Genomic DNA, 21,925 nt, shown 5'->3' with positions numbered 1-21,925 from the left:
AATATGATCTCTATACGCGGAGAAAGGCACATTTAATAGATATCTAGTATTCCAGTGCATAATACCGAAAGACTATATAAATGGTAGTGGTAGTAAAGAGCTGTCAACAATGGTTAGTTTGATAAGGATTGATTTGAGCGCACACCGTCATTGTCTCGCTCGCCCACCCCGCATCCGATTTTGCAAGATCGGCAAAAAGATGGCCTTCTTTTCACTGCTCACTCACCCACCCACCACCGCTGGCCTATTTCATTGACTGTAGGCACTAAGGAGGCTGTTGCTATGCTTGCTGTGATGCCAGGCAAAAAATGAGGTGAGCACAAGTACCCATCCGACCTCGCTTATACGACCACGCCAGGAGTCGAACCTGGAATCTCTAGAGAGCACGGTTGAGATCGGTTGACCGAAATCTAGCGCCTTAACCATTAGGCCACGCGGCCCGTATAATTAGTATCACCTATGCGGCTCTACTGTCTTGTCTGTGGGTTGCTTAATGTTTACTATATTGGTCTCTCAGATTTCGTCTCTACCGAACGTCGGACCTTAACCCCTCCCTCCCCTGTTAATTACAGATTGGGCGTCAAAAGTCCTCAAAAGCGAAAAAAGAAGTATGCATGACATGAAGTCATAAAATCGATAGGTCTACGGAGTAGAGGAAGTCATGATTCGATACATTTCAGTCCGAAAATAGGGCATGGCTCTGTTTTAACACCGAGAAGGTACATGACCAGGGCACTGGTCTCCATCAGAAAGATAACGCGTATCAAATTCTCGGCATGCAGACTTGACTTGAGAACATCACGTCAGCAACAAGTTGAAGGTTCGACGGATACTGAGCGAAAAGCTTCCGGTATCCATTTCGGGATCAAACTGAAGTGACGGCTATCGGTCCATGGGTAAAATCGGCCAAACATTTGGACTACGTCGATGCGCGAATTTAGGTGTGACAGCACCGAATAGCTGTGAAATGTACTATTTGCGAGCGAGGTAGCCGGCCCAGCTATCAGCAGCCAGCGACATCGTTGCGACATGTTTCAACACCTGAAACCTCATTGACGATGGGCAACTGGGTGCTAGGTAAAGATTGGAGGCATGAGGGATCGTATGGGAACTTTGATGCGAATGAAGTCATGCATATGACTAGTAGCGTTGATGAACGCCTTGGGAATTTGATGAGAACCTCCTTATTAATATGCTGGTCCGTTTCAGCGCCGTGGTGGTAATAAATGGAGTATTAAAATTAAGATGGGTCAGGTACGGAGTGCTGTACTCACGTGTTGCGACGCCTCGTCTTAGGCACCCACTGAGGACGCTGAGATTCTGTGCGTCATCATCACCTCAATGACTGGCAACCACATCCGATTTCTGGTCCCCCAACCGTGAGATTGAGCAGCAACTCAATCAGGCAGCCTTTTGTCCTTGGCTCATTGATCTAGAGAATCGTCAAAATGCTGTCAATCCTCCGAAAAGCTCGTCTAAAGGACAAGGAGATGCGAGTTCTCATGCTGTGGGCTGGCGCGACCTCCCCTCGACCGCGATGCACTGTCTGACACTGAGGCATGCAGCGGCCTAGATAATGCGGGAAAGACGACGATCGTAAAGCGCATCATGGGAGAGGACGTCAACACGGTGAGCCCGACGTTGGGCTTCATTATCAAAACAATCGATTTCGAGGGGTGAGTGATGCAGCTTCGCTCTAGGGTAGCTTGGGCTACCAAAGATTAACGTGGGGCGTGACAGGTATAAACTGAACATTTGTACAACATACATTCAGCCCGTGACGGTGGCGGAAAGGATTCTGACCTGAACAGGGGATGTTGGTGGACAGAAGACACTGCGGTCGTACTGGCGGAACTACTTCGAAAAGACGGATGCGCTGATATGGGTCGTCGACGCAACGGATCGGCTACGAATTAAGGACTGCCGAGACGAGCTTCACAGCCTTCTCCTGGAAGAGGTACAACTTCTTACCAGCGGGGCCCGAGTGTGCTGGTGTTCGGTTATGCTGACGAATTGGCAGCGTCTTGCGGGCGCCACCCTTCTGATCTTTGCAAACAAGACAGATGTGGACGGGTGCATGGACGAGCAGGAGATTCGCGAGGTAGGGATCGCTTCAGCCTGATTCTGGGATAGCTAGCTGACAGAGCAGTCGCTACGATTGGATGAGATCCGAACGCATCAATGGCATGTCCTACGATGCAGTGCGATAGCGGGGACGAATTTGACAGAAGGCCTGTCATGGGTAGTGGCCGACGCAAAGAAGAGGCTTTTTCTCTACTGATGACGAAAACAGACATCAACGTGTATTACTCCGTACGGAGTACAAGGATACGTATGCAAGCCTGTAGGCATCACAATCACATGCTTAAGCTGCCATGGAGCTGCAGGGGACGCGGGACTCCAAGCAAGGTGACGTGAGCAGGTCGTACTACAGTATTACATCACCACGAGAATCCGCACTATTTTAAGAGTGTCTGGCTTGTGTTATATTAATTGTAAGCAAGTTGACGGCAACGATGCAAACAGGGATGATTATTGCACACACAAACCATCATTCACCTGTATGGAGTACTGTGCAATGCACTTGCAGAACACAGTATTCACCAACATTCCCCCCGTGTACACGGTACGCATCTGGAGTGCAATTTGCCAGTTGTGAATTTCCATGCCTGTGAGTACTCATACAGTACAGTATTACTGTGCAGTGTGCGCAATACACCTATTATTAGTTGTAAGTAGATGTCCAAAGGGCACAATGACGCGTCATTGTGTCAATCGCTTTTCATCGCCGCGGCTGCGAACTGACGGGATCGACGCGATCGCGCTTGTGAAAGTAAACAAAGGCGTGCTCACCCGGTACGGCAAGGTTGCCAACCCTGTAGTGTATCACAGGCCACATACCCACTAATAAGACTTGGACTCTAGCATCCAGGGTTCAGTTAGCGACTAGGTTCTACCTAGTAATAGTCCTATAGTGCGACCACAAGTACTGTACGATGCGTGCTGCTAGTAGGCAGCTAGATAAAAATGGCGGGGCCACTGATCGGGAACTGCCCCAGGTCGAGGATCCAGCACCTGCTCGATTCCTCAATTGGTTGGCCTAGCTGTTACCTCGTAGCAACTACGGCGCTGCAGGTGACCCCTCCCACCCTCTGTTATCTTCATCCCGACGCTCCGACGTGGCATCCTGAAAAAGCCCCGACATTTACGCCTTCGCGTACAACCACCTACACCAGCTGCAGGAGCAGGTGCAATCGGAAGCAGAGTATACGGCGTGCTCTAGGAAGCACGTCGGCTTGTCATGCCCTCCTAGAAGCAACAGAACAATAACGCATCCGACCATCCCTTCAACCAACTAAGCAACCACCCATCCATCCATCCATCCATTCCATCCCATCCATCCATCCCATCCATCCACCCATTCATCCACAGCATACAATGTCCGACGAAGTATCGCAGTTCCTCGAGCAAGTCGAGCTGTTGCGTGGCCGGCAGATTGAAGACGACGAGGTACGCGCCCGGGAGTTGGAGGAGTTCCTCGCCGCCAAGCGGGAGCGTCAGGCCCGGAGAGAAGGTCAGTTGCCGAACGAAGCTGCGTTCCATGTCCTCTCCATCCGCGGCTTTCTCGTGCGTCGGAAGCCGTAGCAACCCGATCTGAACAGCTCTCACACCCGCCCACGTTACTACTACGAATTCTATCCCTTTCCCCGGACATGCGGGAACCTGCCACACGGAGGTTCTCCCGAGGCTGACATGCTTCTTCTGCAGAACGTGCGCGATCCATCTCTCCTCAAAAGTCGTCGCCCATCCATACTCCGTCTCCTCGATCGAATCGTCGTAGCGTTCATGTCTCCGACGCGCTGAAGCTCGAGTCTCCCAGCAGGGCCCGCGGAAAATCCGTCGACGTGCCCACAGCGCTAGACGCGAGCCCCATGGCGCTGAGCTCCCCCTATAAAGAAAACGACGACCCTGCGGACGCTTCGTCGCCGACACGACAGAGCGCATCGACGTCACCGATCAGGTCATCGACCTTGTCTTGGCAGCAAAGGCGGCCCAACTCCCGGGGTGGCAGCCGGCCGCTGAGCATTGTCGCAGCTCAGAATGCGACGCAGAAATCGCTCGCTGGGACGCAGGAGCCCGCTTCTGCCACGGAGCATGCCTTTTCCAGGGAGCAGATCGCACATGCCCTCGGTACCAAAGATACTTCGTTCTTCCGCCAGACCGCCGACAGAGGACTCAGTTCAGCAGCGTACAGACGAAACCAGGTCGAGGATGACGATCGGCTGGACATGGGCTCGCTCAAAGCCCAGCTGCCGGGCATGTCGGCGGAAACGGCCGAGGAGCGCCCCGCGTCGCATTCCGAGATCAGTGCACCTTTGCAGGGGAGCCTTGACTCTCCTATTTCGCTGCATCCGCCTCGCCAGCAGGAACCCATCGCCGAGCGGTATCTGGCAGACCAGACGATGACATCCCCCACCGGCCGTTCATCCCCCGTCCGCGCCGCCTCGCCTACGAAGGGAATGGGTGGATTTGTGCAGAGCGCAATGATGAAGCGGAGCGACAGTGTCAAGCGATGGAGTGTGACTAGCCCTCCCGGTCTTACGCGGGCCGACTCGGTGGCGAGCCACGGCGTCCACGACAGAGGAGCGTCGTCAAAACCAGGCTCGAGACCACAGAGTATGATTCGCGCCGGACCCAAAACGCCAACCTCCAGTCGGCCCACTTCTCAGCATGGCTTCCAGGAGGCCGTTTCGGAAGCAGCATCCAGGCGGTCAACCAAAGACTTGAGCCTCGACACCGAACGTGCCGTTAAGCAGGACGATGGAGCTTCCCTTCCCACCAGTCCTACAAAAACGATGGATCCACGCCGTTGGAGCCCAACCAAGTCCAGCTGGCTTGAGAGCGCTCTGAACAGGCCAGAGTCGCCCAAGTTGCCGGCCAAGGCAAACCAGTCCCAGCCTGCCTGGAGATCGGAGCTCCACAAGAAGGCGGATCGATCAGGCTCCAGTACCGAGTCGAGTCGACCGTCATCCGCCATGCACAAGCATCAGGTCAGCATCGATGGGCTCATGAGGCAGTCGCCATTGGGTGAGGTGGCCAAGCCAAACACAACTGGCCTCGGCGGCATCTACTCACCGCCACCGCATGCGAATCGGCCTGCTTTTGGCCACGTGTCGAAGGCTAGCATGTCCGAAATCGCACCGAAACAGGAGGTGGAAGATCCAAAGGAGAACCCCAAGCCTGCTACGGAAACCCCGTCGGCCGACAAGAAATCACCTGCACGCGGTCCACCGGTACGGAAAGCCAAGTCGGAAACACCTGCCAAGATTGACTTTCGTGCCAATCTCAAGCCGCGAGCAATCCCACGTGATGAATCAAAGGCCAGCGAGCCAGAGTTCAAGAACGTGTTTGGAAATCTGCGCCGGACCAAGACGCAGAATTATGTCGCGCCGGACGAGCTTAAAAACAACATCCTGCGTGGCAAAGCGGCCTTGAATGTGACGGACGGACCCAAAAAGAGCGAAAGGAAGGATGAGTTCAAGGAAGCGATTCTCAAGAAGCGAGAGGACTTCAAGAAGGCGCAGGCAGAGGGCAAAGGCGTCACGAGGGGCTCGACGGCAACCTCCGAGAAGCCGGTGCCCGAGGGTCTGACGAAAAGAGCTGAGCTAGGGAGTGGTGTGGTGGGAAGCAAGAAAGATGCTGCGACGCGAGACAAACCAAAGGATGAGGCGAGGAAGCCGAGCTCCACCAAGCCGACCCCCGGAACGAAGCGAATTTCCAGCCAGTCTGCATTCACGCCCAGGTCGCCCAACGCAGCAGGGCCGCCCAGCAAAAGCCCCGGCCTGGACAAGCCGAGTCGAGGGCTTCCCGAGACCGGCCCGGCCAAACCCGTCGTAGGTGATCAAGTTTCTCCAACCCTGCAGAAGGGATCAAGCGCATCATCAAGGCCGCAGCAGGGCCGCGAAGCTGGTGGTGGTAAGCCGTCGGATCAATTTAACTCGGCCCTTGCGGGCATGCTAGCAAGAGGACCACCACCCATGGCGGCAAATGGCGGCCGGACATCCGATGAGTCGGCCTTGAGGCGGACTTCAGATGCGAGCGATGTCGCTGAGGCGGGGACTCCAGGTCCTCAGCTTACACATATGACCAAGAGCAGAGCTAGAGGTCCGAGGAGGAAAGCGCCGACGAAATCATCATCTACCTCAAAGCCAGGTATCCGGGCAGGGTCGAACCCCAGTACTGAATTGATATCTGATAGTGTTTTGAAGCCGGACGCAGGCAGCGAAAAACGCACACTGTCGACGATGAGCAGGCCAGCGCCACTGTCTTTGCCGAAGCCGGCCGCACCTGTGGTGTCTCGTCGGGATAAGCCGGCATCTGGCACATTGGATACGACGACAAGCGAGAACGCAAAAACCACAGTAGCCGAGGCGTCGTCGATCTCCTGCGAACAGGAAGTCACCGAGAATTTGGGTCATGTTCAAACACCCACCTCCGCCTTGGCGGCAAAAACTCACGAGAAAACTGCTGAGCCAACTTCGGCTAAAGAGCCGGAGATTAAGAGAGTCTCGAAGCTCTGTGACGACACTCAAGCTGTCAGGATGAAACCAGACTCGCCGAAATCGCCCTTGAGACTGACGCATCAACGGACTGGATCCATGTCCCCTACCAAGCTATCTGAGCGGCCGCTGCCTTCGCCGTCGCTGTCGCCGACGAAAACCGACCGCGACTCGCTGCCGTCCATGAAAGATGCACCACGATCCCCGCGATCCCCGCGATCCCCACGACCCGGGGCATCGATGACGTCTCATCAGCAACGACCGAAGCCGTCACTTGACGAATCTCAGCCAGAGCCTGCATCGCCCAGAAAGCAGCCGAGAGCGGTTGTACGGCCGCTCTCAGGGATTTCAGCCGGTGGGCTGATGTCCCCAACAATCTCCTCCCCCTTACGAAGTCCTACGAAGCAAGCTGGCGAGCTGTCGATGCTTCTCACCAACTTCTTCGGCTCCGACCGGCCCAAGGCCCACACCAAAGTCGATACTGCCGAAATTTTGATGCACCGTCCTTCTGCTACTGCTAAGATCATGAGCACAGGCTTTCAGATGTTTCAAATCTCTGAAGACGGGAAGAAAATTCCAGTGTCGGCCCAGAACGAGCGCGTCTTGTTTGAGAAAGAAATGTACTTGTGCGCACACAACTTCGTCAACGCTTCTGGCAAGAACATGATTGAGGTATATTTTTGGGTCGGCGACGAGGTGTCGGATGTGATGGCCGAGAATGCGCAACCCTTTGTTGATCGTGAGGCAAAAGCACTGGGCGGGCGGCTTGTGACGCTGCGCCAAGGAAAGGAGCCGGCCGAGTTCATCCAGGCATTGGGTGGGGTCATCATTGTGAGAAGGGGATCCAGCAACAAATACGACTCTCTTGCGCCGAACATGCTCTGCGGACGAAGCTACCTCGGACAAGTTGCCTTTGACGAGGTTGACTTTACGCCGTCGAGCCTCTGTGCCGGCTTCGCGTATCTCATCACGAAGTCCGGAAACTGCTCATTGTGGAAGGGAAAGGGGAGCGACGTAGCTGAGGTGAGCTGCGCGCGGCTCGTCGGTATGGACTTGACTCTTACGGGCGAGCTTGCCGAGCACGAAGACGGTAGCGAGCCGGAGTCGTTTTGGAAGTTGTTTGATAATGGAGGCTCGAAGCCGCACTCGGCCGATCACTGGCGGCTGAAGCCAACCTACGACAAGTACCGCTGCAGACTGTTCTGCTCCGATGCAAACGCACGACAGCAGGTACGTCTAGGCTTCCACCACGCCCTCCGGCGGTGCCACTCACAGCCATTGCTAACATCCGGCTCGCAGATCTTCGAGATCAGCCCGTTCGGCCAGGCCGACCTCTCGTCCTCGAGCATCTTCGTCCTCGACGCCTTCTTTGAGATGTATATCGTCGTCGGCGCTCACGCAAACTCGCAATACACGTCGTTCCGTATCGCGCTCGACTTTGCGCAAGAGTACTCGATTCTCGCCGCCGGCATGGAGGACCGCCCCTTTGTGCCCGTGTCGACGGTCGTGCTCGAGGGAGTCCCGCGGGACCTCAAACGCGTGTTCCGCAAGTGGGACGACGCATGCAGTCCGACCATCATGAACCCGGCGGCGGCCCAAGGCTTGAAACGGGGGCGCAGCTTGAAGGTCGTCACGCTGAACTTGGCGCTCCAGGTGCTGAGCCAGTGAAGGCGTGCGGCATGTGTATGCCGTGCAGGACGCAGGGGCAAGCCGTGACAAGCCATGAAGTGCGACGATGGCCATTGACGCCGAATGAGACGACGGCCTTGACGGGAGCAACGTCCAGCGGGGTGCTGTATTTGATGCCGCCTCACGACATAAAGCTGATTGTGTTCATAATTACGGCAAACAATGTTGTATACTCTTGCTATCCTGAAACAATGCCAATGATGAGTAAGGTCCAAAGAGTAGACAGGCAAGAAGCAAAGAGGCATTGCGCGCCTACCCAGTGCCCCGTCCATCTATGTAGTATGGGGTATCAATCATGCTGGCCGTGTCGAATCTTGTCGTCGTGTGTTTGCAGTCCCATCTCCACCCCAACACCCATTTCATTCTATTGCTCTGCTCTATGCGATACTTCTATGTCCCGCGGACCTCCCACAGGTGCAACTCCCCCGCAGCGCTTGCCGACGGTAACCGACTAGGAGCTGGTGTCGATGCCAGTGCTGGTGGCTACGGGGGAGCCGTTGAGCGGGCCGGAGTCGGGGATGGGCTGGCCCTTGGCCTCGGCGGAGAGAATGATGAGCTCTTTGAGCATGAGCTCGCGCGTGGTGCGGGACAGCTCGTCGACATCGGCAGAGGTAAGGCCCTTGGTAGGGATGGGGTCGAGGACTGCAGCATGTTTAGCACAAGCGAGAGCAAGACGAGGGTATATGGCGCTCGGCCATGGGGGGGATGGCGCACTTCTGATGGGAATGGTGCCCGACTTGAAGACCATGTTCTTGAGGTACAGGATGTGGCTGTAGTTGGCGGTGATGCAGGGCACAATGGGCACGCCAGCCTGGATGGCAAGGTGGAAAGCGCCCTTTTTGAAGGGCAAGAGCTCGGGCTCCTTCGTGTAGCTACGCGTGCCCTCGGGGAATATGTAGACGCTCTGGCGCTTGTCGCGGATCTCCTTGGCGGCGCCGGCCATGGCGTGCCTCGCGTCCTTGGAGTTGTTTCGGTTGATGAAGATGGTGCCGCTGAGGCGCATGAACCAGCCGAGAAAGGGGATGGGCTTGAGGTCAATCTTGGCGGTGACGCTGCAGTACTTGGGGAACATTTTACTGAGCATGAGCATGTCGAGCTCGGACTGATGGTTGCCGACGAAGACGGCGGGGCGGGTGGTGCCGAGGATGTCGCGGGGGTCGTCGACGGTGAAGCGGATGCCCGTGGTCCAACGCATGGTGAAGTGGAACCAACGGCCGGTGACCCATTGCGAGATGCGCTGTTGGCCGATGATGGTGAGGAAGATGGAGGCGAGGCCGCCGAAGATGGCGGCGGCGAGGATGTTGGCGTACGAGACGAGGACGCGGGCGACGAAGCCGGCGCGGGGGATTGCGAGCGAGAGCAAGTAAAAGAAGAGGATGAGGCCGACGTATCCAAGGAGGACGTTGGTCATTAGGGTGAGCAGCGACGCCATCTTGATCGCTTCGCTTCGCAGGCCGACCGCAAGGTGATTATATGGAGAGGGCCGAAGCAAACGTGCCGACGAGCCGAGATGGCGACAAGCAGAGGTGCCAGAGGGCCGAGGTGTGAGCGTGATTGGGGGGGGGGGGGGGGAGTCCTCGGTCGTCTACCACAAATCCATGCTTCGGCAAGGACAGGTTGGTCTGGTCGGTTCGGTGGCGGGAGCAGGACGGCCGGTCACAGGGACGACGCTGGAAGGTGCGCTGGGTGCGGTTGAGGGTACACGGGGCACGGCGGACGACGGGGAGGAGGTAGGACGAGGGCAGAAGGAGGGTGGTGTCGCTGACGGTGCTGCTGGTGAGGGCCTCGTGGGTGTTGGACGATGTTGGATGGTGGGGAGAACTCGGAGGCTCGGTTGGTCCATGCAGCCCCGCCGTTGCCCCACGCTGCAATGTGCGAGCGAGCGAACGAGTGGCTTGTGAAGGAACAGTTGGGCGGAACGACTTGAGGAGGAGGGGGGGGGGCTGACGGAAGCGAGTACCAGTACTACGTTAGTACTTGTATTCCGATGCGTGCTCAGTGCTCCGTACCCTGAGTACTTGTACAGTGATTCAAAGTGATACAAGTACTTACGGAGTAAGTACATGTCATGTCACCAACTTCTCGAACCAGTGCACAAGACATGCAGATACGGCACATGCATTTGAACAGCGAATGCACAGTACACGTATAGTACCTAGTAGGCAGTAGCTACTCCGTAAGGAGTTCAGTAAGAGCAATAGGAGCCGAAGACTGTGCCTTGTATTTACATGAAATGTGCATGCAGCTGTACAGAGTAGCTGTGGCGGAACTCGCATCGTGCTCTTCCAGACACCACACATGTATAGTGCTGCATGGACGGATACACTACGGAGTACAAGTACTTGAGTAGAGCGTCATTGGCGCGGCAATTTTAACACATGCATCGAGCAGACGGACGCATGACAACCCACCGTCGAGGGGCTGACAGGGCATGAACATGGCCGAAATTAAGGCGCAATATGAAAAATACCGAGTGATTACCTGCAGTCAACCCACCCACGAGGCGCTCGCAAGTTCTCCGTACGTACCGTACACCTGCAAGGACTCGCCTGCAGTCAAGTACATACACGTACTGCAGATGTGTGTATGAAGTCAAGTGCGTCATCACGTGCAGCAGGGAGCCCATTGTTAGCACCTACCACCTGGGCTGGGTTGCCTGCGTCTTCCCATCTACCAGTACGGAGTGCAGCTACGACATAAGTAAGTACTTACTGTAATTACAAGGTATGATGATGTAAGTACTTGTCTTGTATATGTACACGTACACTACTCACTCATGTTTAGTAAATTCGTCATCGTGGGCAGGTGCCGTGTGGGAAGGGCCCCTAAACACCAGACTGCGGGTATGTACAACTACAGTACAAGTACGTCAGTGTCAGTGTACTACCAAGGGTAGGCGTCAAGATACAGTGGGGTGGCAAAAATGTGATTCAATTTGTAGGAGTAGCGCTACCAAAACTGAATCGTCACTTTTGTCAAGTGACTGTACCAGTAAGCAGAGCATATATATTATGTATCACCCGGCACAGCACCAACATACATTACATGTGCAGCACCAACATACAGTACAAACACAGTAAGAACACAGTACACATACTGCACAAATACCGTTCAAATACGGTACTCCGTACAGATAGAGTAAATACAGTGCAAAGCACATGTAGTGCATGTAGTAGATGCCGCGGGTACCGTACCTCGACAGCGGCCAACGTTTATAGGCCGCCCACAGTACGGAGTACATGCACATGCCAAGGTACTAATAAGTTGGTACTAGTTACGGAGTAGTCAACTAATATCACAAAATACATTATTAGTACTAGGTACCTAGACACCTAGGACTTCAGGATGCCACAGCGGTATTATCCCTGGAGCCTCCTAGCAGGCTACGCACCGTACAGTGGTCAAGCCGAAGGCACTAACAGTACTTATGTATGGAGCTCATCCCAACTACCTTAATACTTGTAGAATACTTAGCACCTACCCCGTTTCGCCGACCAAGTACGTACCGTTCTGTATTTACTTATGTACTGCACACGTACTCACAGTAAGTACAGTACTTGCACATTACAGTGTACTGTACGGAGTACTTGTGCTCCGTACCCCTTGTTGTACATCCTTCCGTCACCGCAAGCCCTCCCAGCTCGACCGACGACCCTGCCTTCGTTCCGTCTGCTGAGAGACAATTGCGCATGGGCAGCATCTATCCCTCCATCCATCCAGCTTCACATTTGCGAGGAATCAACTGCCCGTACTCTTCGTCCTCAACCCGCGCTGTCGCAACCCATCCATTGCTCCGTCGCTCGCGTTCGCCCGCGCCCGCCCACGCACCGCGGCCCCCTTCATCACCCTCGACGGCGAGCAATCGGTTTGCCGACGGGGTCAGCTCGAACAATCTGGCCATATTCCATTATCATGCTCTCCTTCGGCGGCCCTCAGTGATAGCCTAGCAAAAGGCAGAAGCACCGTCATGTCTCCCGCACCTCGTCGCCAACGTCAATCCTCACCCCCGACCCTCATCACCTCCCACCCTCCTGCGGCCGATCGCCGGCCTCCGCTTGCGGCCCTCTTCCTCATCGACTTCGATGTCAAGGCAGGCTACACCATCGTTTGGAAGCGCGCCGTCCCCAGCACCCTCGAGCTTGACGGCTGCGTCGAGTACAAGTCGCTGCCCTCCGGCCTGCACACGGTCCGGGACGACCTCATCTACTTTGTTCACCATGACTCCCATGCCGGCCTCAGTGCCTTCGTCAACGAGCCTTGCGATGAGGAGGATGCCCGAAACGCTCGCATGATTGCCGTCGGCATCCTCGTCCCCCTGAGCTACGGCCGCCTCGGCAGGGCGTGGAGGCATGCCGATGACTTGAAGGATATGGCAGCGTAAGTCAACGTCGTGCATCCATGACGCCAGGTGCTGCAGCGCTTGAACCTGTCGAACCGCACGGCTAACTGCGAGGACAGGAAGCTCGCAAAAGACCGCAACATGACCGAGGTGCTGGAGCAGTATTGGAACGCCAACAAGGCAAAGGACGCCGGCTCGGTCTATTGCCCCGCCGATCTCCCCCCCTCCCCTACGCTGGATAGAAAGACGCCGGCTGGAAATCAATCCTCGTCGGATGGCCACGCTCTGCTGCCCGCTCAGCATAAACTCTCTCCCAACCACCCCGCCTGGAGCTTGAGCAAGTTGCTCGACAAGTTCGGCCCGCTCATATTTCCCATCCATAGAGCCGCCTTGCTACGAAAGCGCATTCTGATATCATGCCATGCTCCGGTCCATGAAGTCTGCGATTTTGGTAACCTCACCCTGGCCGACGTGATTCTCTCCCTCATCGCTGACGACCTCGCAGTATATGACATCTCTATTCTCTCCAGCATCCCCGTCTCCGTCGTCGACTCGCTGCCCGCCTCGGCACCCGCCCCGAGGATGCGACCGCTTTTCACCATCGGCATCCATGATATTCCTTTCCTCGTAAAGGACTTCGAGGCCACCAAATCCCCGGCCGAAGCCCGCGAGAGCGTCGAAGATGAAGCAGGCACCGGCTGGGTCGCCTGCACCACGGACAGCATTCTGGCCATGAAGGACACTCTTTGGGACATGCTCATCACTCTACCCGCCGAGCACTCGACCAACGCCAAGGAAAAGGTTTGGCCTACGGTAGAGTGTCCTCGCGGAAATCCAGTCAAGGCAACTCAGCGCGACCTCCGCCGCTTTAACGCTCTCCGCGCCGGCCTCGACCGTTTGGCTGCGTCTGCACCCGACCCGTCTCATGACACTCCTGAAGTTGAGACATCGCCCACGTCTCCCCCAATGGGCTCCCGCCAACCGGATTTGTCCGCCTCGGATGAAGGAATTGACCAGCTTGTCGAGCCACCGAGTTGGGCCGCTCTTGCCTACAACGGTTATATGTGGTGGGCTAGCGCTGGCGAGCAACTGCGCTCCGAAGAGCAGGAAGAATCCAGTCGTGACGCCGGACTGCTCGCCGACCTCTTTCCCACTCACCAGACCTCGCTTCGGTCATCGTTGCGACCTGATCCCCTGACCGACTCCGTTCTCTCACTTGCCGGTCGGCGTGCCGCAGAGGCGGATGAGGCTCGCATCGAGCTTGCTATTATCGCCTACTTTCACCGTCTGACCACCCAGATTCTGTCCGTTGTCGTCGATGTTGTCGATGGTGCCGACGAGGCCTACCCTGGACAATACCGTGACGCTGACGACCAAGACGAGGATTCCGGCAATGACGATGATGATGAAAGAGAGGTGCTGCTCAGCAACGGCACAGATATGAACGTCGTCACGGTGGATAGTCAGTGTGTCGAAAATATGGGGTTGGATGTTTGGAGTGCGAGCGATGCGCAGTTTGTTCAAGACCTCGTCTCCGCCTATTTCGACCGCGAGGCACACATAGAAGGCAAGGGCGTCGAGGTCTGCGGCGTTAGGGTCTGCTGAACAGGTTGGCCGCTTTTGGTCGCCATGAATATTGGATTGGTTTACGAGTTCGAGCACGAGTGCACGGATGTAATGGATGTGACATATACTTATCGCCCGGAACCATGGAGACTGCTGTTCTAAGCACAAGTAGGGAGAGTAGCACTATTTGATGCGGTGCAGTTCGGTTCCAAAACGACAGCCGCGAGTGCAGTTCAAGACCTCCAAATCGCAGGTGACAGCCATTCGATGACTGTTGGTTGCTCTTCATTGCAAACTGCAGGTATATAAAAGATGCATCGAACCTATGTATTGTACTCGGAAAATTCCCCTATAGCCTCCCCTCTGTGTCAAATATCGGGAGCTCTGTGAATCATCTCCAAGAGTATCAACACGTCTGTGTCTTCCTTCCGTGGCATTTCACCCACCCTCCGCATCCGAAACCGGGCCGGGGACCACCATCTATGACTCGTCCTCGGTGTCCGTGTTCGTATCACTCGTGTCATCGGCCTCCTCCTCCGTGCCGCTCTCGTCCTCGGAATCGTCGTCGTCTTTTTGCCTCTTGGACTGTGGTGCTTGACCAGTCTTGAGGGCGTGCATCTGGCCTGCGATCGAGTCTGCGGCATTGTTAGTCGTCGACGTTTCACTTCTTTGCGTCGCAACCAGCTGGTAGGACTCACCCTCGTCTGGTTCGCTGATGTCGTCGTCGCCAGCCATCTGCGCGGCCTTTGCCGTCTCCTCCACCACGAGCGTGACCTCCATTTTTGTGTCAAAGCCAACGTACGAGTCGCAGACGACGTGCATGACAAAGGTGTAGTGGCCGGCCTGTGGGGGCGCCGCAAACTGCGCCTTGAGCGTCTGCATGTTGAAGGTTGGCTTGCCCTTGTCGTCGAAGATGGGCTGGTCGAAGCGGTCAAAGGTGAAGGGTGGGACCGCCATCTTTCCCTGCTTCGAATCGCTCAGGAAGGCGTACCACTTAGGGGTGTGCTCGCGGGCGTAGTGTGGCGCAAAGGTCAGGGGCGGCAGGATAGACTGCTCCTCTACGGATATTGGCTTGCCATCGGCGCCCTTGATGGTCTTCTTCTTGCGGCCCATCAAAGCTTCCAGATCGTCTTCATCGGGATCAACATCTTCCAGGTCAGCATCCTTGACGGCCGGGACGCGCTCGGTGCCGGGGGGGATGAAGCGACCCTTGATGACGAGGGTGACGAGAGATGAGGGGATGATGACCCGCTCGCCGGTAACCTTGAAGAAGGCCTTCGCGACACGGAGGTAGGGAAGCTGCTTGCCGACTTCGACGCTCTCGACGTACTGCGCTTCGCTCAAAAGATTCTTGCCAACCGCTAGCTTTCGGCGCTGGGCGTCAGGAAGATCAAGGTATTGCTGCAGGGTCATGTGCGTCTTGGAGCCACCCTCAACGGCCATGGCGATGCTGGGCGTGAAGTGGGGAAGCTGGAGAAGAGGAGAGGACTTGGGAGAAATGGCCTGGATGAGATGCTGGTTGGCGTAGAACGAGCCGGCGATGGGACCGATGTTTCCGTAGGCGAGGGCAATGGCAGCAAACGACTGGTTCAACATTCGGGCGATGGGGGCGATGTCATACTTGGCCCTGGTGAGGGCGGCATCGTCGAGCTCAACACGCCCCAGGTACGCCCATAGCAAGGCGAGGACCTTTCGGCGCACGCCGCTCTCGAGGTCTTCGAGCTTTTCCTTGTCCTTGACGGAGAGACCGGCGGCGAAGAGCGAAGCGACGCCCTCGGCAGTGATGCGCGACTCAATCTTGGACAAGCCAGACTCAGCCTGGTCGCCCTTGAGGATGCTTTCGAATTCCTTGCCAGCGCTGAGGGCGGTGATGATGCCAGCCTCGTCCATGAACTCATCGTAGTGCCGGAACAGGTTGTTGGCGCTCTCCATGAGGACACCCTCCTTGGAACGCTTCTTGGTGCCGTACCACCAGGATCCGACGAGGTACGGCAGGAGGACGCCGAGAAGCCCGGTATAGAGAAGGACAAGATACTTTCCATTGCCGTCGGAGATGATGAATTTGGGCAGGGCAATACCGATGCTGAAACTCTGCTTGCCATCGGGGTGACCGTACTGGATGTAATTGTTGCGCACGTCTTCGTCCGTCAGGGCTTGGTAGGCCTTGGTCAGTCCGACGTAGTAGTCGTTAAGGGACTCGACAGTTTCGTTCTTGGACGCATCTGGTCGGACTTTGTCGGGGTGGAATTTCACGGAAAGACGCTTGTAGTGCGACTTAATTTGCTTTTCCGTATAGGACTTTGATTCGGTCAGATGAAGGCACTCTGCAGACGCGAACGAATCCATCGCTGCGGGTGACGGCTGATTTCTGTGTTCTCACCTCGGAAATGCCCAAAATGTCGTAGGGGTTCCAGATCTTGGCCACGACGGGCTCCGTTGTCATGATCAGGTAGGCCATGAAACCCATGAGGCCCCAGCCGGCGAGCGAGAAAATGGTTCGCTTGATTTTGCGCTGCTTCCGCTGCTGGGTTGCCCGCAGACTCTCCACCACGCCGCCATGCTTCGTCTTGTAGTTGGACTTGATTCGAGGGGCGAGGTGCGCGTCGTCGGTGTTGGCCCGAAGCAAACTGTAGGTCAGGGGGAGAGTGACGAGGCCCGTCAGCGTCAGAATGAAGAACGGGAAGAATTGGGCCTGCGATGTGGCCTGTCAGCATAGCCAAACAGCCCGGGGGTAGTGGGAACGGAAAAGGGGCAAAGGGAGAGGGCGCACCTCGTCATCGTATGAGTATTCGGAGCTGGAACTCATCTTGGTGGCAGACGTGGGCTCGGCCTGCTCCTCGGCTGGTGCGTGGAGTTTGGTAAAGTGAGCAAAGCTCTAGCACCCTGCGCAGGTGCTGAAGGACAGGGGCTCTGCGACGCGGTAACAGCTGCCCGCCTGTCGCGAATTGGTTGGGTGCAATGTCGACTTGGACCACGACGATTCGAAGTTTCAATGTCGACGATGTTGATAGTATTCGTAGCCGTAGCTAGATAATACTTGTTACTGACGGACGGAGTACATGTCCGACTGTGCCGTAGGGGTCGGTGATCGGATTATCCGTATTCCCCTGAAAACCCCCCACAGAAAATCATGCCGCCACCGTGTTCACATGGCCAACCATAAGTACCCAAGTAAGTACTTGTACGGAGTACGGAGGACATGTACTCCGTATTGTACATACAGTACTACTTACAGTAAGTACAGCACGCTGAGAACACAAGTAAGTACCTGCGATTGCGCCCAAGTAAATAATAATAATACTATAATAATACCCTCCTCTATCCATGCATGTCGAGAATCCGAATTTCAGGTGCGTTATGTACTTAAGTACTTATTACGAATTGATTCCGACGATTATTAATAAGTAAACCTTGTCACGACACCTTGCGAGAGCTTGGATAATCATTTCGCCTGCTTTCCCCCACGCGGTCAGCCTAGATACGTCTGGTTTCTTCCATGGCGAATGTTTGTTCAGGTACATTTTTGCTGTCTGTACACAAGGATTGTGCGCAGCGACACGCTCGGCGCACTTGGACGAGCACAGCGACTTCAATATCATGCCGTGAATTGGATTGGTGGATTGATGAATGTACGGATCTGCCATTACTGGCGTGGTATATTTATACTACGTGCTCAAGAAGAGACATCGTCGCGCATTCTAACCCACATGCATACATGTACTACTTGTGCATGCGATCAACCCTCAAGCCCTGCCTGAAGACTGGGGTAGGTGAGGAGGGCTGGTGCCGGTGCCGTCTTCGCTTCAGGTGCTCCTGTCCCCCGAACCCGCCAAATCATCCGTCACCGCCGGTGTGATGTCGTATCCGTCCCCGTCCGTGTCCTCTTCCGTCGTCGCGTTAGGCGTCATCCCACTCACAAGCAGGTTTCTGAGGTCATCCTCGCTCAGTCTCGAAGGCAGGCCGACCCCGCTATTGAGCCGTGGCCTCAGCTCTCGCAGTCCCTGCTCCACCAGCCTTTCCACCTTCAGCCGGTTCGCAACAAACTTGAGCTTCGGGAAGGCGCTCTGCTGGCCCTCATGGATGATTCGCGCCAGTCGTTCCGGTTCCGGGTCCGACAGAATGTACCAAAAGTCGGAAAGGACCGCCCTCGGCCAGATGGTGATGGTACCGCTGAACTCCTGCAGCCACAGCTGGCTCCAGTCCTGGCCCAACGGTCGCGGCAGCAGCTCCGCGTGCCGGATGAACTTGAGCCACTTGTTCATGTCGAGCTTCAGGTAGTTTTCGATGGCCGACATGAGGTATCCGCCGCGCCAGCCTCGGCCCTTGCGATGGGTCACAGGCAGGCCCACGGAGCCTCTCGAGGAAAAGAAGAAGAGGTTGATGTGTGGGTTTACCTGACTGACGATGGTAAAGTTGACGTTGAAATGCGTGTTGAGGGCCTTGATGGGAATGTCCGTCCGCAGGCTGCCATCCTTCCACTTGTGACCAAACGAGTAGGGCGCGAGGGTGCCGTCCTGCAGCTTCATCATGAGAACGACGGGGTTGATGATGCCGGGCACCGCGGCCGAGGCCAGAACCGCCGACCAGATGACGCAGTCGGGGCTCGTGAGGTAGTTGCAGAGAATGGTGGGCGAGTGAGGATCGGCCGGAACGCAGGTGACGTTGAGGATGCGACCGGTCCGCTGGTACGCCTCGCGGAAGGTCATGGACCCCCTCGTCCACCACCCGCACCTCTCGGCCCAATCGATCGAGTCAAACCGCGCGCCCGTCTTCCACCATCTTGGGAGCCAGACGGCGGCGCCCTCGCTGCAGCCGTTGATGCGGTACGCGAGGGCGGGAACGAGCAGCTGCTTCAGCTCCTCGTTGGTTCGTGTGGCGACGAGCGCGGCGATGAGAGCGCCGCCGCTCGTGCCGGTAATCACATCGGGGAGTTGATCCGCGTCCAGCAGCGCCTTCACGACGCCGAGGTGGTAGTAGGCAAAGGCGGCACCTCCGGACAGGCACAGGGCTGTGCGGCCGTAGTTGGCGTAGACGTGCTTGAACAGGAGCCCCTTCTCCTCCGCTCCGAGCTGTCTTGTCTTGATCAGGAAGTTTATGCTCTTGGCAACTAGCACTCGGTCAGCCATCTGCACGCTGCGTCCGAAGCGTGGTCCCGCCCTGGCCAGAGAGTGCCTACCTTCTTCGATGAAATTCTGCACCAGATTCTTGGTCCCGTAATACGTCTGGCTGTACAGCCGCGAATTCTCGACGCCAACAAAGTTATTCTTGACGCAGGCTTCGATCAGCGCTTTCAGGTCCCCGACGGCCTTGCCCCCCCCGGAGCGTTCCTGCTCTTCCGCTCGCGCTCTCATCTTCCGTATCTGCGCCCACACTCGTTTGACCGTGACGGAATCGTAGTAGGCAAAGTCGTTTTCCTCCTGCCACGTCTGCCTGCCCAGGAACGAATCGAGTTCCTTGGCGGCCGAGACCCAGTCCTTGTAACTCGACGTCTTCCGGAGGTTGCGGCGCAGCGTCTCCCTTCGACCACGCCAGGTGAAGAAGTGCTCATAGACCCAGATGTACCATCGCGTCGACAGGTAGGCGACGGTAAGCGACAGCAGCCAACCGAAGACGAAGAAGAGAAGCGGCCACTTGGCAAGCTGATAAAAATACCCTTCCCTCGTCTCATCCTTGGTGCGGGTGCCCAGAAGACCCTCCACGGCAGCCTTGGCTTTCTTTCTGTCGCCCTTCCGGGAGCGCCTCCTGTTGCGGTAGACCCTTGTGTTGACGGGAGCCCAATCGTTTTTCGCCGTGATGAATGTTGGCGGGCTCAGGGTGGGCATCTGGGGTGCTTGGGCGGGTGGCTGTACATCTCCGCCGGCTGCGGCCGCGGCAGCCGCCACGACGGCAGCGTCACCGTCGTCCGTCTTGGTGATGTTGAAGCTCGAATACCTCCTCGGCGATTTGGAATCGGCATCGTCGACGGGGCTCTGCAGCGGGTCGGGTGCTTGCAGCGCCGTTTCGAAAGCCTTGAGGTCTTCTGCGTCCATGAATGCGCGGTCGACGTCGGGAAGGCGGGACCTGTCGAAGGCTTCGAGGGGGAAGCCATACGCCGTATGCGACGGCATCCTGTCCAAGGGCGGCGCCAGGTGCCTTGTCCCGTAGATGGGACCGTTCTCTACAACCGGCTGGCTTCTCTCTGCCAAAACATAGCCATACGAAAGCTCCGATGCGAATGCGGATAGAGGGAGAAAAAAAATTGATGGTCGAGGTTGAACGTTGTTTGTTTATGGCAGTGACAACTTTGCATTGTCGCCGTTGCCCCACGCAAAAACCTGGGGAATGTGAGTTGGGTTGGGTGGATGACGTCGGCCGCCAACCATTTCGTTGGGGGTACGTACGGGCTAGCTGGGGAGCCACACATTGTCCTACTGCGTTTGCGATCGGACGAGCGAGATGCATTGCATTCCAACGACACTCCGACCATGCAACCACCTACATTGCCCGTCAACGATGACCGCGACAGCTGCAATTGCGGGTTTTGCTACATCTTATGGGATCTACTTGCATCCACGTCGCCCCGACCTCGTCACTGCCTCCGACGTAGCCAATCTCCCTGGGGCAAACAAGCCTCGGGCCAAAAAAAAAAAAAACAGGTACACTACTTGGGCTGTTCTGAATATTCATGGAACCACACGACCCAGGCTGGGCCTAAAGAGAGTGCTGAAACTCATGTCACATGACTTGCCTCCCCCGGACACCGCCTCTGGGGACCAGACACCGGTGCGGCGTAGCGGTGCGGTGCAGCGGTGCAGCATGTCGTCCACGCGCCGCCTCCGTCCGCTTAGACGTACTGCGAGAGCCACCGTATGCCCTCACCGTAGCCTTGCCGCATGACGACGGAGCACATGAAGACCTCGATCGGGCGGATACCCTCCAGCTGAACCTTGCCCTTACCCGTCGTCTGGTACAGACCAAGTTGATGTCGCAGCTCGTCTTCCGAGACGGCGTCGGGGTGGTCAATCTTGTTGCCGAGGATGACAAAGGGCACCTTGGAGAGCTCCTCCATGGCCAGTAGGGCGTCGAGTTCGGCCTTGGCCTCGCCGAATCGCTCGTGATCCTTGGCATCGATCAGGAAGACGACGCCGTTGACCTCGGGGAAGTAGTCTCTCCAGATACGGCGAGCTATGCGACCGTAAGCAAGCGTCTCGTGGGCAGCTGCGAAATCTCCGCATGTCTCATACCCTGTTGATGGCCACCGAGGTCAAAGGTGGTGAACCGGACGTTTCCGATTGCGAGCTCCTCGGATGCTGCAAAAGGTCGGTCAGCACGCAGGCTGCCGACGCCTCGGCACCGTTTCGGCGGACTCACTGGGGTGGAGTGTGGGCTGGAGAATGGCGACTCGATCATTCTATGAACGGCTCCGTGTCAGCATCGTCGGTGCGCGCAACCGCCAGGCCGGCATCGCAGCGTCCGGGGTGTCGGGGCCAAGAGTCTGTCTCCCGGCATCGAGGGGCGGCGTGACAGGCACGTACCTTGAGCATGTGCAGCAGAGTCGTCTTTCCGGCATTGTCGAGGCCGAGGAACAACAGCTTGGCGTGCTTGTTGAGCAGTCCTAGAGAGGAAAGCACATCGTAAACTGCGAACAGATATCAGTTCAAATTGACCATGCACCGAGGTGACTCCAGGCCGGGGCGAGGCGGCCAGAACATACACCAGTTGACGATCCACATGATTGCAAATCGTATCGTGCCAGCGTTGAAGTCGTCGAAACTTTGAGCAACGATATATT

The 21,925-nt window shown here is 56.5% G+C and overlaps 7 protein-coding genes and 1 non-coding gene across 8 annotated transcripts; 3 read left to right on the top strand and 5 right to left on the bottom strand.

The window, feature by feature from the left end:
* Nucleotides 1-346: 346 nt before the first annotated feature.
* Nucleotides 347-440, bottom strand: DCS_t7. The gene has a single exon. It is a non-coding gene; the product is annotated as a tRNA-Arg (tRNA).
* Nucleotides 441-1,448: 1,008 nt separating this feature from the next.
* Nucleotides 1,449-2,122, top strand: DCS_01357 (ADP-ribosylation factor family protein; the record flags this gene model as incomplete). Its single annotated transcript, XM_040798689.1, has 5 exons — nt 1,449-1,507; nt 1,566-1,676; nt 1,741-1,757; nt 1,812-1,957; nt 2,021-2,122. 5 exons carry the CDS (start codon nt 1,449-1,451, stop codon nt 2,120-2,122), a joined length of 435 nt encoding a protein of 144 aa, XP_040659572.1.
* A 1,810-nt stretch (nt 2,123-3,932) lies between these two features.
* DCS_01356 (ADP-ribosylation factor) lies at nt 3,933-8,228 on the top strand (the record flags this gene model as incomplete). Its single annotated transcript, XM_040798688.1, has 2 exons — nt 3,933-6,350; nt 6,456-8,228. 2 exons carry the CDS (start codon nt 3,933-3,935, stop codon nt 8,226-8,228), a joined length of 4,191 nt encoding a protein of 1,396 aa, XP_040659571.1.
* A 472-nt stretch (nt 8,229-8,700) lies between these two features.
* DCS_01355 (AtaAp protein) lies at nt 8,701-9,681 on the bottom strand (the record flags this gene model as incomplete). The annotated part of the gene is made up of 1 exon (XM_040798687.1): nt 8,701-9,681. One exon carries the CDS (start codon nt 9,679-9,681, stop codon nt 8,701-8,703), a length of 981 nt encoding a protein of 326 aa, XP_040659570.1.
* Nucleotides 9,682-12,216: 2,535 nt separating this feature from the next.
* Nucleotides 12,217-14,193, top strand: DCS_01354 (DUF2347 superfamily protein; the record flags this gene model as incomplete). The annotated part of the gene is made up of 2 exons (XM_040798686.1): nt 12,217-12,626; nt 12,708-14,193. The coding sequence occupies 2 exons, from the start codon at nt 12,217-12,219 to the stop codon at nt 14,191-14,193; spliced, it is 1,896 nt and encodes a 631-aa protein (XP_040659569.1).
* Nucleotides 14,194-14,634: 441 nt separating this feature from the next.
* Nucleotides 14,635-16,960, bottom strand: DCS_01353 (Preprotein translocase subunit; the record flags this gene model as incomplete). Its single annotated transcript, XM_040798685.1, has 4 exons — nt 14,635-14,789; nt 14,853-16,452; nt 16,535-16,846; nt 16,925-16,960. 4 exons carry the CDS (start codon nt 16,958-16,960, stop codon nt 14,635-14,637), a joined length of 2,103 nt encoding a protein of 700 aa, XP_040659568.1.
* Nucleotides 16,961-17,957: 997 nt separating this feature from the next.
* On the bottom strand, nt 17,958-20,261 carry DCS_01352 (lipid particle protein; the record flags this gene model as incomplete). Its single annotated transcript, XM_040798684.1, has 1 exon — nt 17,958-20,261. The coding sequence occupies one exon, from the start codon at nt 20,259-20,261 to the stop codon at nt 17,958-17,960; it is 2,304 nt and encodes a 767-aa protein (XP_040659567.1).
* Nucleotides 20,262-20,977: 716 nt separating this feature from the next.
* On the bottom strand, nt 20,978-21,866 carry DCS_01351 (GTP-binding protein SAR1; the record flags this gene model as incomplete). The annotated part of the gene is made up of 5 exons (XM_040798683.1): nt 20,978-21,318; nt 21,378-21,443; nt 21,505-21,544; nt 21,669-21,772; nt 21,848-21,866. The coding sequence occupies 5 exons, from the start codon at nt 21,864-21,866 to the stop codon at nt 20,978-20,980; spliced, it is 570 nt and encodes a 189-aa protein (XP_040659566.1).
* Between the last annotated feature and the right edge of the window lie 59 nt (nt 21,867-21,925).

The sequence above is a fragment of the Drechmeria coniospora genome, chromosome 01 (genome assembly GCF_001625195.1).
Source record: "Drechmeria coniospora strain ARSEF 6962 chromosome 01, whole genome shotgun sequence".
NCBI lineage: Eukaryota > Fungi > Ascomycota > Sordariomycetes > Hypocreales > Ophiocordycipitaceae > Drechmeria > Drechmeria coniospora.
The sequence above is the reverse complement of the archived record's forward strand: the minus strand, read 5'-3'. Positions and strand labels throughout refer to the sequence as shown.